This window comes from Schistocerca nitens, chromosome 2, assembly GCF_023898315.1.
Source record: "Schistocerca nitens isolate TAMUIC-IGC-003100 chromosome 2, iqSchNite1.1, whole genome shotgun sequence".
Classification (NCBI taxonomy): domain Eukaryota; kingdom Metazoa; phylum Arthropoda; class Insecta; order Orthoptera; family Acrididae; genus Schistocerca; species Schistocerca nitens.
The window spans coordinates 376,443,263-376,461,510 of record NC_064615.1 but is presented as its reverse complement, the minus strand read 5'-3'; the positions used below and the strand labels follow the sequence as shown (position 1 = coordinate 376,461,510).

Here is an 18,248-nt window from a genome sequence, read left to right as displayed (position 1 = left end):
CCGGACACCTAGCTGAAAATGACTTAAAAGTTCGTGGCGCCCTCCATTGGTAATGCTGGAATCAATATGGTGTTGGCCCCCCTTAGCCTTCATAACAGCTTCTGCTCTCGCAGGCATACCTTCAATCAGGTGCTGGAAGGTTTCTTGGGGAATGGCAGCGCATTCTTCAAATGGGTCAAATGGCTCTGAGCACTATGCGACTTAACTTCTGAGGTCATCAGTCGCCTTGAACTTAGAACTAATTAAACCTAACTAACCTAAGGACATCACACGCACACACATCCATGCCCGAGGCAGGATTCGAACCTGCAACCGTAGCGGTCGCTCGGCTCTAGACTGTAGCGCCTATAACCGCACGGCCACTACGGCCTGCCATTCTTCAAGGAGTGCTGCACTGAGGAGAGGTATCGACGTCATCGGTGAGGCCTGGCACGAAGTGTGCGTTCGAAACCATCCCAGAGGTGTTCTATAGTATTCAGGTCAGGACTCTGTGCTGGCCAATCCATTACAGGGATGTTATTGTCGTATAACCACTCCGCTACAGGCCGTGCATTATGAACAGGTGCTCGATCGTGTTGAAAGATGCTATCACCATCCCCGAATTGCTCTTCAACAATGAGAAGTAACAAGGTGCTTAAAACATCAATGTAGGTCTTTGCTGTGATAGTGCCACCCAAAATAACAACGGGTGCAAGCCCCTCCATGAAAAACACGACCATCTAATGAAGAACTGCTCGTAACATTTCTGGTGCGGTTCGGGGTTCTGGTGCGGTTGGGAATTATTGGAGGAAGGGTGTGATATGTAAAACGACCGATATTGATGTCGTATGAATAGCTGATTGTAACAATCCCGACAAATTGAAGTTCGGCTTTCACTTTTAGAGCGTTTGGGTAGGAAAAAAAAAGAAATTTTCATCTGGAATTACTTCGTCGCTTCAACTCAAATGACATTTGTTACTAAATTTAATATTCAATCTGAAATACTTACACCTTACGGTGTGTGATGCGAAGGGTACTATACAGTGCTACTGTATCTTCCCCTTCTCTTGTTGCAGTCGCCATTGATACGCGAGAAGGGTGGACTTTCCGCGCCGGCCGGAATGACTAGACGGTTCTAGGCGCTACAGTCTGGAACCGAGCGACCGCTATGGTGTGATGTCCTTAGGTTAGTTAGGTTTAAGTAGTTCTAAGTTCTAGGGGACTGATGACCTCAGATGTTAAGTCCCATAGTGCTCAGAGTCATTTGAACCATTTGGACTTTCCGCATGCCTGCGAGGAAGGAAGCAAAGTAGTGCTTATTCATTCTCCTGAGACCGTACACTCCGTGAGTTTTAGTGATACACACTCTTGTAGCGTCTACCGCCGGAGGTAGATGAACATATTGTGACGTCTTTGCTCATATTAAACGAACCCATTACGAAACGCGCTGCTCTTCTTTGAGTCTTCCCTGTTTCGTGTATGAATCTTAACCCCAACAAATGCTTATAAAGTAAAACGTTTATCTAGGAAAGTAGACAGTTGGGCAAGGGTAGAAGTAAACAACCACATCCTCGGACAGTAATATCTCTCGTGTTTAATCTGACCTGCTAACAACCAGGGGAAATTCGGAGCTCTTCTGTGAATGCTGCTCTGAATATAGAGATGTCATTCTTTTCTTCTGCTTTGAAAGGAGTTACATCCACTTGCTCCTACGACGGCTGGTGTGGGTCGTACATTGTGTGTTGGCGGCTGAGGGCTGATAGGAGAGGGGGGGGGGGGTGCGGCTGACGGCAAACAGTTCGCTAAAAGGTCCGTGTTTTATTGAGACGCCGGAGGCGCCGGTTGCGTACACTGGGGACAGAACTCAGGGGCTGGGAGCGTGCGTCCGCTTTTTCCCGGTTGTTCTGGGGAGGTGGCTGGCCGCCGAGTAATTATGCGCGACTGTGCGTGTCGGGGGCGGACTCGTTAATTACCGCGGGGGCGGAATGCTGCCGCTGGCCGCCCGGCGTCCATCCCACGCGTGGGACACGTGTCTGTAGGCGCTGTTCCGTCCCGAATTTTTTTTCTGATATCATCGTCACAGAGATATGTCTGAATGGGAGTGTCAGACACTCTCGCTTCACAAGTGTCTCTAGTAGACACACTGCTCCGTGGACTGTGCAGGCTTTGAAATGAAACAAGTCGTCTGTGTACATAACCGTCATTCTCAACTTTCTACCTGCTTATCTGTTTATTCAGTCTCATTGCAAGTATCACTTCGCTACTGGAATATGTAACAGAACAATTAAAATATTTTAGCCTTTGACATCTGGGCACGGGGAAAGCAATACGGCAACATTGCTGCTGTCTCGAGATCGTATGCATAGTATTAGAATGGAAGAAGTCGCAAAGAGAGCTTGTTATGTGCAGCCTTCAGGTTACTTACATGGTAGTCTGCTTTCACTTTCTCTTAATTTTTTAAATTAATACTGCCATCGATGTCACTATTGATTGCCGCCGTTGCCTCGGTTGGTCGATTGGTTGCCATCATTGCCTCGGTTGACCGATGAGTTGTTGTTGTTGTTGTTGTTGTTGTTTTTGTTGTTCTCAACTGATGGATTGAGCGCCGTCATTGCGTCAACTGGTGAACTAATTGCTGTCGTTCCCTCAAGATATCGATAGACTCTCACCGTCATTACGACTGACCGCATGTGATTGTTACGATCGATACTTAGCCTTCTTCATTAAGATACATCAGTCACCTTAGTCACGAATAGTACGATCATGGTCGCCATTGCAATCTATGGAACAACGTGTCGCCTTTAAATCGATTGATCGCTAAACCGGTTACCTTAACCTATCATTCGATTTATCGACTAAGACAAATGTAATAGTATATAGATGGATAGAAAGGTGAATCGGATTGAATGCGATTGATCCATCATAACCGTAGAAGTTACTGCAGATTGATGGGTTTCCGGCGATGCTACTATCGATCAAATTATTACCTTGGTGTCATGGTCGTTGTATATATTACAACCGTTCTCAGTACCGAACGGTAGATTGCTGTCGCTGTCACGACAGATCAATCGATTGCCACTTCTGTAGCTTATTATTGTTGCCATTATTATAATGATCGTATTCCTCATAGTTTCAATACAATTTTCCTTCGTTCCGACCACACCCTAGGAGATACGGGGCACACAGCAGTTGTTAGGGACTGCCGATAAAAATAATTCTCACCAACCCTGAAGTCCAGACGACGATGGTTAATCTGTTTTCTGGACGGAAGTAACTCCTACCAGGACACAATTTCTCCTACATAGAGAAATACCTGGTGACGGGTTCACTGAGAACTCAACTGCGAACGAAATAGGGCCCTGAACAGAACGGAAATTCCATGCCCTAGGGACTCTTTGGTCCACAAGTAGGGTCACAACAAAAAAACGACCTTTTAAATTTGAAATGCTGACATTAAGGCTCACTGGCTAGTACCCCGTTACTGTGCACAAGTTTTTAAATGTCAGTGATACGATCAATTTATTGAGATAAGTAGCTTTCCTTTGCTTGTAATTAAGATGATTCTAATTATTATTTTGGAACAATGATCTCATAAATGTAATGTGTGAAGCTAGATGCTGCTGAGCTTCCCCGCCTGGTGCAATACGACGCCTAATTTCATTTTGGTGTTTCTTTTGTTTCAGTGAACCTAACGGGCACGACAGGCCGCGTGGACATGTCGCACTTCGAGCTGCTCAAGGTGTTGGGAACGGGAGGTGAGTGCGCATTCACTTTGTCTTCACTCTGTATAGACGCCATTCCCATAGTCTTCCGTCAAAGCACTGCAAAACCTAAATAGTGTCTGGCTGCTGCAAGTCTCCTCGTCAGTGTACTACATTTCTTTTGGAGTACAGCAATTCATTTTGGGGAAAATAAGGCTTCCGAGAAGATTTCTACCACACATCATCTCGGTGACAAATCTAAAGTGTTCAGTGAGAAAAATTTACGTGTGCATCAATAAGAATGCAGTGTGGATGTATTCGCATCTGTTGGACGAATGTTATGAAAACAAACACTCCAAACCGACATTTCACGACAATTAATATATAAAAAAACGCACCACATGTACTAAGGAAAGCGCGTAAACCGTCTGAAGATGAATCACAACGATTCGAAACAAGTAACGGTACCCTTTGAATAAAGGAACTGAAAGTAAATTAGTGGCTGGTTGCTGTCCTAACGCCATCAACATATTTAATACGTTCTTTCATTTCATAAAAAATGTATGTTGTGACAGTCAAGCTGATCAAAACATTTCGTGTTTATTTTGATAGCGGTTTCAACCCGTGTGTATTTTTCAGCAGTAGTAATAATTTCAAAAGAATCTTCACGTTCTTTATTATCTAATATTCTATGAGCGTAACTGTTTTCTTTATTTTACACCCGAAGATGGAGAAGCATTGCAGAAATAAAAACAGTTCTTAGAATGCAAATGTCAGTAGACAAGTCTCCTCGGGTTATCACCTGAAAGGCAGCGTGGAACTGATGCCGCGTACTGGCAAGTTCCCTGCTTACCTTGATCAAAAGGTGTACGAAACGTGTCGAAAAATTTCAAGACAACGCTATTACTTTTTTAATAACCCAGAAAGATTTCAGTGCGACAGGTTGCTGTTCTCGAAATATCATTCATTTAGACTAAACTCACATTACACTGTAATATTAATTTTGAACAAGACAAGCTTTCGTAACAAAATGTTAGTCATCCCCTTAGGCTTTTCAGCCCAATTGGTTTGTACCGCAACCCACCATTTTACTCATATCGTTTTTAAGTATCAGTGCGTTTAGCATGAAACCATCTATGCTCTGTAAACCTTGAATCATGGCCTTCGTAGCATCGATAGTTTCATGCTTGAGGCACTGGTATTTCGAAACATAATACATAAAATGGTGGGTTGCGATAGAAACCACTGGAGCTGGAAGGGTTAAAATAGCTCTCTCGTAGCTTTCGACTACTGTAGATAGCGTAGAACTGGTTCTCATTTGACGCTCCACCGCTGGCTGATGTCAACCACGCGTATCGCATTATTTTACCTAAAATTTGCAATGTAATTTGTTTTGATGGAGTCTTCTCGGCATGTATTTCCTTCTTATCTCGCAATGAGAAAAGAACAGATTTGAAGCTTTTCGATCAAGTTCTTTACCTGACGATAAAAACAGACATCATAAGGCTGCACTAGCAAGTGCATTTGGCGGGGCGAGGGGGAATTGCTTGAATGCTACATGACGGCAATCCAGCATCTTGAAAAATCTCGCCGTATGATTGTGGATTCGTTTGTCCTCCCCACAAGTCAATTGCCGAAATAAATTTTTTGTTCTGCGTGTTGGCCTCCATCACATCGAATAAATTTTGTTTCGCGGCTCCTCCCCGTCGGAGGTTAGAGTCCTCCCTCGGGTGTGTGTGTGTGTGTGTGTGTGTGTGTGTGTGTGTGTGTGTGTGTGTGTGTGTGTGTGTGTGTTGTACTTAGGGTAAGTTAGTTTAAGTTAGATTAAGTAGTGTGTAAGCTTAGCGACCGATGACCTCAGCAGTTTCGTCCCTTAAGGTCTTTCCACAAATTTCCAAATTCTGTTTGTTTGTTCTAAATTCGCCAGATTTTGCTGAAGTAACTACATTTTTATATTTTGAATCTGTCATCCACCAAACTTTTCTTCGCTTTTCTTTTTATGCCACCTACGAAAATATTCATAAATACAACATATTGAGCATATTTTCGGTTAGCCGGCCGCTGTGGCCGAGTGGGTCTAGGGTCTTCAGTCCGGAACAACGCTGCTGTTATTGTCGCAGGTTCGAATCCTGCCTCGGGCATGGATGTATGTGATGTCCTTAAGTTAGTTAGGTTTAAGTACTTCCAAGTCTAGGGGACTGATGACCTCACATGTTAAGTGCCACAGTGCTTAGAGCCATTATTTCGGTTAATTTGCAGTGTAGGTAAGTTGAAAATAAAGTTTTCGCGTAGGAACACGATCCCACGAGACTTTGAATACCGTTCTGTTCTCCTTTCGCTGTGGAAACCGCTGTCTGGAAACCACGCTAGCACAAGATGCTCGACACACGTCAAAAATATTTTTTCTAAGCTTTTGGCCATCTGGAGCTCCGAATTCTCTCTCCCTTTTTATTTCCGGCTAAGCCCTGCATATAACATAAGTAAAATCGGTTATGAGTACGCGCGTTGTTTTAATTTTTACCTCCCCTGATACCTCATTGCACTTCACTAGCTTCGTAATGCAAGTGGTAAGCGACGAATCAAAGTACGGCAGCGGGATCGGTGCGCACTGTGTACTTTAAATCTGATGGGGCTCTGTTGGTGATGAGAGGAAGTGTCCTGGAGGCTTGTTTGTCGCGCTCGGGTCAGGGGTCGTTGACTGGATGAGATTATGGCCGTGCGACGGTCGCTGGGCGCCGCTTTCCGAACCGATACTCCGTGCTCTGCGGCGTAGCGCGGAACTTTGACCTGGCGCCGGCATTGTGTGCAAATTCCGCTAATAAGCTCGCCTCGCACTCTGAACTACCGCCGGGGCGGCGGTAACTACTGCGGTCGACCCACCAACATTATTGGACGTTCTCCTAGCGCAAAGATAGTAATCGAGCGCACGTTGAAACTCGGTGTGCGCTTGAAAAGCTTTTTCCGCTAATGCCGGCCCGTGTTAGAATCGGCAAGTCGTTTTGAACCAACTAAGGACAGCGTTTATGCGGATCATAGCATGGCGCCTGCAGCTGCTGTTGGCGTGGATGAACCAAAATTCAGCTTCAGCGTAACTTACTTTGCACGGCACTGCCTAGAAAGGCATTACCTTCCGTGTAATTGATAAGTTCGGTAAAAGATCTCCATCTGCATATATACTACTCACGCCAGCTAACGGTGGGTGGCGGAGAATATTTCTTGTACCACAGCAAATTTTGCTCGTTCCATGTTAGTCACTATTACTGCGATGGGAGAACAGCTGTACATAAACGACCATTTGATCTCTCTCTCTCTCTCTCTCTCTCTCTCTCTCTCTCTCTCTCTCTCTCGCGCGCGCGCGCTCTCTCTCTCTCTCTCTCTCTCTATTTCGCGACGCAGTCGCAACGTACGCTCTCGGAATTCAAACAGCAAATCTCTGCATGATGCACAACGCCACTTCTAGCTTCTGCTATTGGAGGTCGTTGAATATCGCAGTAACGATCTCGCGGTTGTTAAACGATCCCGTGATGGAACAAGCCGCTCTTCTTCTAATTCAGCATGATAAAGACCATCCTAGACCGATGAGTAATACTCCACCCCCAATCGAACGAGTGCTTCGTAAGCCACTTCCTACGTGCATGAAGTACAAATCCCTAAGATTCTTAGAGTGTGCATCAACATGTATACTTCTCTAGCCACCTTCCGGTGTGTGGCGGAGGGTAATTTGTGTATCAATATCACGTCATATGTTTCAGTTATGAATGGTTCGCGGGAAGTAAGATTGGTGGTAATCCTCTGTGTGGGCTCGAATCTTTCTAATTTTTTCCTACGTGGTCTTTCCGCGTGATATACGTAGGCGGAATCAATCTATTGGTTGACTCTTCGAAAAAGATACGCTCTTTGGATTTTAAAGGTAAAACTCGCAGTGATGCAGGAGCAACTCCGTGACACTGCCAGACTTACTAAATGCATATGAAACGAAACTTGATGTTCTTCTTCGAATCTTACCTATTTCTCCTACCAGTCCGATTTGGAATGGATCCCTGACTGACGAGCAGTATTCAAGGATTGGTCGACCGAATGTCTCATAAGCTAGTTCCTTTTTTGATGGACTAAATTTCCTTCTGCTTGTTCTAATTAATCTCAGTTTGATATATGTCTCAACCGCGATTAATTTTACGTTGTTGTTCCATTTCAAATCGCTCCGTACGCAAAGTACTAGGTATTTTATGGAAGTAATTGCTTCCAGTGATTGTTCTGAAATCCTGTAATAATACAGTACCCTAATTTTCTGTCTATATGTACGAAATGTCTTGCATTTATGTTGAGCGTCAGCAGTCACTCCCTGCACATTTCTGTGCTTTACTATAGTATTGTGTTGTTGCAACCTTCTTGCTGACAACAGCACCGCTGCAAATCGCCTAACAGACCATCCGACTTTATTCACCAAACCATTTATATACTATAAATAAACTGTAAGCGGCAGCGGCCCTATGACACTGTTGTGGGGGCACTCCTGGACCTAGCTTCACGTCCGTCTATTTTGTTCCGTTAAGAGCGACAGATCTGTTTCGATAATTCGAAAAGCTCATATTGTGGTCACAAAACGACAGTACGTTCTTGTATCGAATGCCTTCTGCAACCTGGGTGCCTTAAGTCTACGACACTCTGGATTTCATGGACAAACAGAGAAAACGTGTTTCGCAAGATCTCTGTGTGTTGAATTCTTTGACTTTTTATAGAGGAGATTTTTATTCTCCAGAAAAAAACAATGAAATATTGAGATGCATCCGGCAGAAGGCTAAAGTCAGAGACAAAACGTCAACAAATAGTATTTTCAGGCTATCCGCAATGACTGGCAACGACTGCGGTACAATACTGTCGGAATTATGTAAGATAATTTCGCTCTAGAGTAGAGTAAAAAAATTATATATCTTTGCTGACTACCTGCTCTCATGTCGGCAGCAGACAGGTATCATATAAGGCGTTATATCGCACAAATATGAGAATCACAGATGGTGCTTTGTGGATCGCCGTATGGACCCGATACGTTGTTTGTTTTTGAGAGCGCTAGTTATGGAATTGCGTTATAATGCTATGCGCATGCCATTTACATTCATTACCCTGTTTCCGCTTGGGCCACGCGGCTGCGGCATGCACACACATGCTTTCGCTGCACGTTGTCACTGTTCGCTGTGTCCCAACAGACATGACGATTCCTTAATAATGATCCAAACTACGGCAGGCAAAGTGCAACTTGAGGCAGCGACTGCTGTGTCGGGACCCGCAAACAATTAAAATCGCAGTTTAAAAGTATCCACGTAAAAAGTGTGACAGGTCTGCAAATTTTTTGTTTCCCACCAGTTTTCAGCACATAAACACATTTAGTTTCCGTCGCTTTCGACAGAACTACTGATTACGCTTTCTAAAATTTTTCGAGGTTTCCCACAGATTCTTCTGAGCCTTATTAGATCGTACAGGACACAAATAAAGAAGGAAACATTTATTGGGCCTTAGTGTTCCATAGTCATTTGTTCATGACGAAGGCGACAATCCCTTATTACTGTCACGGTCTGGGCCTTATCAACAGCTGTTGTAACATTGCATTTCATTCCTATAGAGATGCGAGTTGTGTAATTGTACCCTGTTGGCTATTGTGGTGCTTTTGTAGCGTTGAAAGTTTGTTTTGGAGTATCGAGTTTGGAATGAAAAGGAGGAAGGTCTTGAGGACGTCATCCTGACAATGGCTTTCGAAACGCAGAAAGAGTGTTATCGAGCGGTGTGAGTGTATATCCGACGGATACAACATGCCTCCGATCCATAAGACACACTACGGCTACTGAAATAAAACTCAGAACTCTTGCTCTCATTCTGATCAGTTGCTATATCTTCCCAGGTCTGCTCGAATCTCTGCCCATTGTGGCGGTCAGTAGGTGTTCCACACATACCATTCGAACATGTCCCTAAATGGTTGTGGGTTGCTGTAGTTACTAGAAGAGAAAGCTTGCATAGTATAGATACCGTGAACTACATAAAGTCAGGCTTCTCACTAAACACCACCACCACCACCAACAACAACAACAACAACAGCAACAACAAAGCTACAGGCTTTCATGTTCCGTACGTCACTACTTTCTGTTGGAATTACTGAAATAGATTTTGCGAAGATTTCTGCTAACGTTTCTGCAACCTTTCGAAGCCAAAGACGTTTCGCAAATAGTATTGACACATTGCACATGGTCAAAAATAAATGATACGGTTCATTTATCAAATATACATTAATTAACAATGATGTTGAATGCCATCATAATAAAACTAGCCAGAAATATCGGGAATCCCTACAATCTTTAGTGCTAAATGGGGTAAATATCATCGTCTCTCCCTCAGCAGTGTGTCCAGGAGCACGTAACTGCAGTGTCCAAGAAGGCGTCAGCATCTCCCTATGCCCTACAAAAATATAAAAAGTTCTTACGTCTTGGCCTGAAAAAGAATCTTGTACAAACACTCATACTTCGAATTATTGATTACAGCGATATTATCCTGCTAGGCCTTCCTCAGGAGTGCTCACTGTGCCTGGAGCTGGTTATGAATGTCTGTGTTTGTTACATCTGTGAAGTTCGACACTCGGCTCATACTACACCATCATATGCACAGCTACCTCGGCTGCATGCAGACAAGCGCAGAGATGATCATACCTCTTGCCTTCTGTACTGTATTACCAACGCACAGTGTCCCCTCACCTCTCTCCACGATCTTAACCCTCTCGTCTAAAAAACATGGAAGAAACACCTGTTCCCATCAGAGCAAAACCCTTTCTGCCCCACTCCATCGTTCAGCCACTTTCTCGAAATCCTTCTCAGAACCAAGATCCCGACTACGGAATAACGTCCCGCATTATATTAGAGACCTGGATAACATTTCCAGCTTCAGAAAACAGCTAATGACACATCAACTAATAACATATCTACTGAAGCAACAATAATGACTCTCATTGTCCTTGTCCGTACATTCTTCTTTCCAACCAGACCTTCCTCGTTTGCTAGTATTCGTAGCTGATGCAAACTCCTTAAATTTTCTTTCCCAGTATCCGCTACATCAGAAGACAACTATTTTGTACACTTAAAAATTATTTTTATATCGCCACTATCATGTTGTTATCATCACTGAGTGGCGGCAGCAGCAGCAGCAGCAGTAGCAGTAGTAGTAGTAGTAGTAGAAGTAGAACGAGCACCACCAGTATTATCTTAATTAGTAGATAGTCAGTGTTATTTACTCACAACGTCTGTGTACACACTCAAATCATTTTAGTACCATTTGTCAAATTGAAATTATTTCTTAGGTAACTAAGATGTAAAGAAGATACTGTGTGGGTGAAACTCTGGTCCGATGTAAGAGATAGCCTGATGCCCCATATCAGCTCAGGTTAAATACATCTAAATCTACATACATTCTCCGTAAGCTACCGTATGGTGCATGGCGGAGGGTACCATATACCAGTACTACTTGTTTCCTTTCCTGTTCCACTCGCAAATACAGGGTGAGAAAAAAGACTGCTTCCCTATGAGCCCTAATTTCTCGTATCTTATCTTCATGCTCCTTAGCGCAGTGTATGCTGCCGGCTGTAGAATGGTTTGGCAGTCAGCTTCAAATGCCGGTTCTCTAAATTTTCTCATGTTTGTCTCAAGGACGTCACCTTCCCTTCAGGAATTCCCATTTTTCACAAGCATCTCCGAAAACTTCGGTGTTGTTCGAGCCTACCGGAAACAAATCTAGCAGGCCGTCTCTGAATTGCTTCGCCGTCTTCCTTCAGTCCGATCTGGTACTGATCCCAAACACTGCAGCAGTACTCAAGGACAGGTCGCACGAGCGTCTTATATGCGGTCTCCTTTACAGGTGAACCACTCTTTCTTGAAATTGTCCCAATAAACCGAAGTGGACCGTTCGCCTTCCCTACCCCAATCCTCAAACGCTCCTTTCATTTCATATCGTTTTGCACCATTACTCCCCGATACTACAGCGACGTGACTCTGTTCAAATGGCTCTGAGCACTATGGGACTTAATTTCTGAGGTCATCAGTCCCCTAGAACTTAGAACTGCTTAAACCTAACTAACCTAAAGGCATCACACACATCCATGCCCGAGGCAGGATTTGAACCTGCGACCGTAGCGGTCGCGCGGTTCCAGACTGTAGCGCCTAGAACCGCTCGGCCACACCGGCCGGCCGTGAGTGTGCCAGGCAGGACACTACTGATGCTGTATCCGACCATTACGGGTTTGTTTTTCAGTTCTGTCTACAGTTGGAGCCAGCTGCCATTCATCACACCAACCAGAACATTAGTGTAAGTTACCTTGTATGCTCCTATAGTCACGCATCTTCGACACCTTTCCGTACATCATAGCATCATAAGCAAACGACCTCAGATTGCCGCCACCCCCCCCCCCCCCACCCCCCTCCGCAGCATCCGCCAGTTTTTGTACGTGTATAGTGAATAACAGCGGCTCTGTCGCACTTCCCTGGGGCATTCCTAACCATACCCTTGTCTACGACAGACATTCGCCTTGGAGGACAGCGTACTCTAAGGAGCTGCAGTCATGGACTGTGCGGCTGGTCCCGGCGGAGGATCGGGTCCTCCCTCGGGCATGGGTGTGTCTCTTTCTCCTTAGGATAATTTAGGTTAAGTAGTGTGTAAGCTTAGGGCTGATGATCTTAGCAGTTAAGTCACGTAAGATTTCACACACATTTGAACATTTTTTGACAGCGTACTGGTTTCTATTATCACATAACTAATGAGGAGGTACTGAATAGGATTGGGGAGAAGAGGAGTTTGTGGCACAACTTGACCAGAAGAAGGGATCGGTTGGTAGGACATACTCTGAGACATCAAGGGATCACCAATTTAGTATTGGAGGGCATCGTGGAGGGTAAAAATCGTAGGGGGAGACCAAGAGATGAATACACTAAGCAGATTCAGAAGGATGTAGGTTGCAGTAGGTACTGGGAGATGAAGCAGCTTGCACAGGATAGAGTAGCATGGAGAGCTGCATCAAACCAGTCTCCGGACTGAAGACCACAACAACAACAACAACAACAACAACAACTGGTCTATTACTGAAGAAGTCATCGAGCCACTCGCATATCTGGGAACCTATTCCATATGCTCTACCGTCGTTAACACTCGATAGAGTGGCACCGTGTCGAATGCTTCGTGGAAAAACCTATAAATATGGAATAGTTCGCAGAATATCGTGAGAAAAGGGCAACGTGAGCTGATAAATAAATTACATAACACAAATCACAGGTCTCACGCAAATATTTAGGTGTTCATTATTCGCTCCAGCTGTTCCAGAGTGAAACTGTCGAGAAATGATCTGAAAGCGGTCCTGTAAACCCTCTGCCATGCACTTGGATGTGAGCTGCAGGGTAGTGTCGCAGACGTGCCCCCTGCAGCACCGGCCTGTCGCCCGTGTTCTCGGCGTTTTTGCTTTCTATTTTCCGGCCCGCGCCGCCCCTTAACGCCGCGTCGTAATTCTGCTAGCGCGGCGGCTCAGAATTTGCCGCACCAGACGTGCCCGGATCGGGAGCGTCATAAATATCTGAGCAGGCGCTGCGCCGCGATAGCCGCCGGCCCCGGCGGACGGCATTATCTGCGCCACGGGCGCCGCTTTGCATTTTAAACGCCGCCGCCATAATTAATAAACAGCGCGCGCCGTGCGCCGGTCCCGGCTGCGGAACGCCCGGCTGGCCCCCACCGATCCTGATTGGCACTATCCGAAAGCAGGGCCGCCACCTCTGCGAGTCTACGGTACGTCCGAACTGAGACGGCCCGTCTCCAGTGCTGCTGGTACTTGAGATTGTTAACGCGACACGAGTGAACCTGAGATCTAGCGAAAACATAGGCCAAGAACCGACACCGCGTCACGAAAACGAGGCAGTGGCGAGGCGAACATAACACTGAGTCTCATGTCAGTGTGCGGTGAAACTTGAAGGATGGCTGTGGGTGCCAGATGGCTGGCGGCGGAATGGTTCAAATGGCTCTGAGCACTATGGGACTTAACTTCTATGGTCATCAGTCCCCTAGAACTTAGAACTACTTAAACCTAACTAACCTAAGGACATCACACAACACCCAGTCATCACGAGGCAGAGAAAATCCCTGACCCCGCCGGGAATCGAACCCGGGCGCGGGAAGCGAGAACGCTACCGCACGACCTCGAGCTGCGGACGGCGGAATGGTGTCTGGCGCCGCGACTGGACGATGTAGCCAAGATCCAGTTGGTGCTCCCCGGCGGGCTTCCAGAGTCGCCAGGTCGGAATACCAGAAAGCGCATCGGCACTCCTCCATACACGCGTAGTCGTCATTCAAGATAGCTGTTCCTGACCGCGCCTGTCTGCTATTGGTGGTCGTTACTGTGAACCCCAGCGCTGCTTTTCCTGTTTCAGGGGACGGGGATAATTCTTCAGCCCGGAGATAATGTTCAAAATGCTCAGATGTGTGTGAAATCTTATGGGAGTTAACTGCTAAGGGCACTAGTCCCTAAGCGTAAACACTACTTAACCTAAATTATCCTAAGGACAAACACACCCATGCCCGAGGGAGGACTCGAACCTCCGCCGGGATCAGCCGCACAGTCCATGACTGTAGCGCCCAAGACCGCTCCGCTAATCCCGCGCGGCTGGAGATAATGGGCCAGCTGTAATATTTATGGCTAGTGTTGTAAAACTACCGTAGGCTATCGCAAGCTAAGTGTAGAATACGGCAGTTTTCTTAGTAGCTTTGTCCAGTTAAGTTCGTAGCCGCGCTACGTCCACATTAGGCGTTGTATACCTATTTGTAGCTATTGAGAGCTTTGCTTCCGTGTGTGATACGTGTCTTAATAGATTCACATAAAAACAGGAAGCGGTAAGCTTCCTAGAAACTAATATGTTAAGGGCCGCGTAAGCTACGGAATATCTTTGTTCTGCGTAGTTATTCTCCAGTCTCTTACTTAAAAATAAACAATATTTATAGTTAAATTGATATTGTCATGGTTTAACTTAGATTTTATTCGAAAATCGTTGATGTGTAACTTGAAACAGGATGTTGTAGTCAAAATAAAAAAAAAAAACACAAATTTATCATGTAGCGCTAGAAAACGTAATTTTCTGAAAACGGTAAAATTAAAAAAAAAGAAAGGCAAAAACATATCAAACATCGCTTCAATACTTCTTCGAGCTTATACAAACATTTTTTTCTGTTATTCATAAACAACGTTCAGCAACCGGGCGGCCGCTACGGTCGCAGGTTCGAATCCTGCCTCGGGCATGGATGTGTGTATCTCCTTAGGTTCAAATGGTTCAAATGGCTCTGAGCACTATGGGACTCAACTGCTATGGTCATTAGTCCCCTAGAACTTAGAACTACTTAAACCTAACTAACCTAAGGACATCACACACATCCATGCCCGAGGCAGGATTCGAACCTGCGACCGTAGCAGTCGCACGGTTCCGGACTGCGCGCCTAGAACCGCGAGACCACCGCGGCCGGCATCTCCTTAGGTAAGTTAGGTTTAAGTAGTTCTAAGTTAAAGGGGACTGATGACCTCAGAACTTAAGTCCCATAGTGCTCAGAGCCATTTGAACCGTTTTGAAGTAATAACAGCAAACTTTTGCGTTTGACCATGACGAAGAACGTCATATTGAATCCAAAAAAACTGCAGTATTAATATAGATTTTTTTTGTTTTCGCGTGTAACCTGTATTTACGTCAGAAGTAATTGTTTTGATTATATAAAAAAGCAGAGATTATGCGATCAACCAATGTTTATTACTTACAAAATGCTGTGTATTTTTTAAGGATATAGAATACACAGTGGGCTAACATTGAACGATGTGCGGTTGTAATTATGTGCAAAACAAACGAAAAAGAAATAAGTCCTCGTTTCCCAGTTTCTCATACATTTTTTTTTCTATACCAATGCTACCAGTACTACCGGTAACCCTATCTCTTACTAAATCATTTATGTATCGTACCAAAACAACGGAGCATAGCTTTGGTAGAGCGCAACTCTATTTATGGTTAACTGACCTGCTGCAGCTTATAATGTATGTTGGATGGTATGTTAACCGGGGACCTAGAAACGACGGAGAGGCTCCGTCCCCGCCGCAGCCGCAGTGGTCCACAACCCCACTACGACTACCGCAGTCCACTTCACCCCTCCTCCGCCCCACACTGAACCCAGGGTTATTGTGCGGTTCGGCCCCCAGTGGTCGGATCTAAGGGTTTTTGAAAGTAGTTAGATTGCTACAAGGTGTTGCTTAGTGGTATACAAGTGGCTGTTTTAATCCTCCCTCACGGGTCAAAGCTATGCTGCCGTCCCCCCTCCACATTTAGCTTGATAGGGCTTGTGTAGCAATGCATACCGCAAAGATGGCATGGTCATTGACCGCAACCACCAGTTGGACTTCGCCCCACGCTGCGGAAGCTCTGAGAGTACAACAAGAAGGAACGTTTGAGGCACTCAAAATCGAAGTATTCTTGCTGGTGGAAAAAAAAAAATCATAAGCAGGATTTGGTCAAGTCGGACAAAGAGAGAAGTGGGGAAGCAGATTTTCTGACCACCACACTATGCGTCAAGCCCTCTGGTGAAATGCCAGACCTCTCCTACAGCGTCCTGTGGAGTCATACCGTATCGCGCTGCTGACTGGTTGTGCTCCCTTTGGCTGGAGACAATCACTACGGCTCGTGCGGAGTCATTCTGGACGAGTCACAGAGTTAGTGTCGCACACTTTTCGTGATCACATGTAACCTAGGAACGACGGGTTATCACTGTACAGATCTGTACGTTCTGACCCGCAGATATACTGCCTTGACGCTTCGCTGACGACAATAATAGCAGATCACATCCACTAGGACCTTGCCTAGAAAGCATTGCTGAAGTTGGGCCGAGAGTTCATCATTCAGTATTAGTGCTTGACTTTCGACTCGAATAATAAGACTATTATGGATGTCGAGTGGACACCGACCAATAAGGACGTGTGTATGTGCCTTGCAGTTTAGACAGTAGTGTTATGAGCGTATTGCATCTAAATGTGCTAGCTGGGCTCATAGACAAGAAGGTTGCTTGATTAGGCTCTAATTTTTAGTGCTGAGACCACCTTTAAAAAGCCTCTGCAAATCAAACCGCGACAAAGTATTTGAACGTTAGCACTCCTGCGACATGTCAGTATCGTTTCTCCGATGTCTAAATACAGTGCCACATGAAAGAGAGAATACACAGAGCAGAAAAAACCTGATTGTGTGTGCCAGCAGTATTTACGCAGCCTGTAAATACCGTGTGGACAGATCTCGCAGTATGTTGTTAAAGAAAGTACCCAAACAGGAACAGCGACTTAAAAACATAAGAAAGCTCTGCGATGAACTAGAAATCAAGTGTGGGATTAGAAGAGACTCATGTTCGACACATAAAATAACCAATGGCCGTATGTAGTTGCAGATGTTGGTTTCGTAAAAAAAAAGAAATAAAAAAAAACTCCTGTATTGTGAGTTGCATTTCACGCTCAGCTGAGAAAGTACCATACCAGCAGTAATTTTTTCAGGCTTACTCTGTGCGTGCTTCCACAAGTTGCGTAGTACATAAATCTTGACTGTGGAAGTTACAGGGAACTGAGCTTCATGCGATAACAGAACGCGTGTTTGCGATGGTGGAGTAACAGCCAACACTGTTGGTTAGCCAGTGGTGTGAAGGAGTGCGGAGAAAGTCCACGCAGAGGCGGCGACGGCGATGGCTGCTAGCTTTCTACTGCGCACTCTTTGCACCGCCACGTCGTGGATCTCCCGTTACTTTGCACAGGCAGTGCCATTCCCTAATAATGATCGCTCGCCTTGAACGAATTGTTGCAGTGGTAGGGTGACAGAGGAATGGTGATGGTGGGTAGGGGGGAGGGGAGAGAGAGAGAGAGAGAGAGAGAGAGAGAGAGAGAGAGAGAGAGAGAGGGGGGGGGGGGGGGGGTTGGCAGGGAAGAAGAATTTGAAGAAAGGTTGTTAAATTATCAGCGGAGGAAAAGAGGGAGAACGCTTCGTTGGTTGGTTGGTTGGTTGGTTGGGAGGCGAGAGAGGTTTTATTAAACTCGTGTCGGAAGCCAAATGAGATGGCATTGTTTCAAAATTGAGCCACACCTAGGCCTGTATAGTTTGCAGCCATGAGGTAGTGCGTTGTACAGATAAATTGATACAACGGCCACTGGCGCAGATGTTCCTGTTACTTGTTCTGCTCACTCGCACTTCTTATCCTCCGAAGTGGAACTCCATAGTTTAAAGGACGACCTCACCCTACCGACACCAGTTGTTGAGCGGTTTGGGGGACTCTCAAAAACACTAATTGTCGTTTTAGCCGGCCGGAAGATTTTTCTCGCTGTTCCACCCAATCTTGTACTGATTTCCATCGAAAAAGTCTCGTCTCATCTCGAGGGAATTTAAAATGTTCTGCTCTTCGAACGACACTTCCTCTTGGTCTTAGCCTAGGCTGAGTTAGTTCCTGGGCAAACAGCCGGTGAGCTTCAACGTTCTCAGCCTTCAGTTTTCATGATTGGCG

The 18,248-nt window shown here is 45.4% G+C and overlaps 1 protein-coding gene across 2 annotated transcripts in view; it reads left to right on the top strand.

Annotated features, from left to right (window-relative positions):
- The window catches only part of LOC126236206 (ribosomal protein S6 kinase alpha-5-like), a 428,729-nt gene that overhangs the window by 82,358 nt on the left and 328,123 nt on the right, over positions 1–18,248 (top strand). For both annotated transcript variants that reach the window (XM_049945320.1, XM_049945321.1), the window contains exon 2: positions 3,663–3,734. In XM_049945320.1, the coding sequence (XP_049801277.1) occupies positions 3,663–3,734 (72 nt within the window). The remainder of the gene's footprint in view (positions 1–3,662; positions 3,735–18,248) is intronic.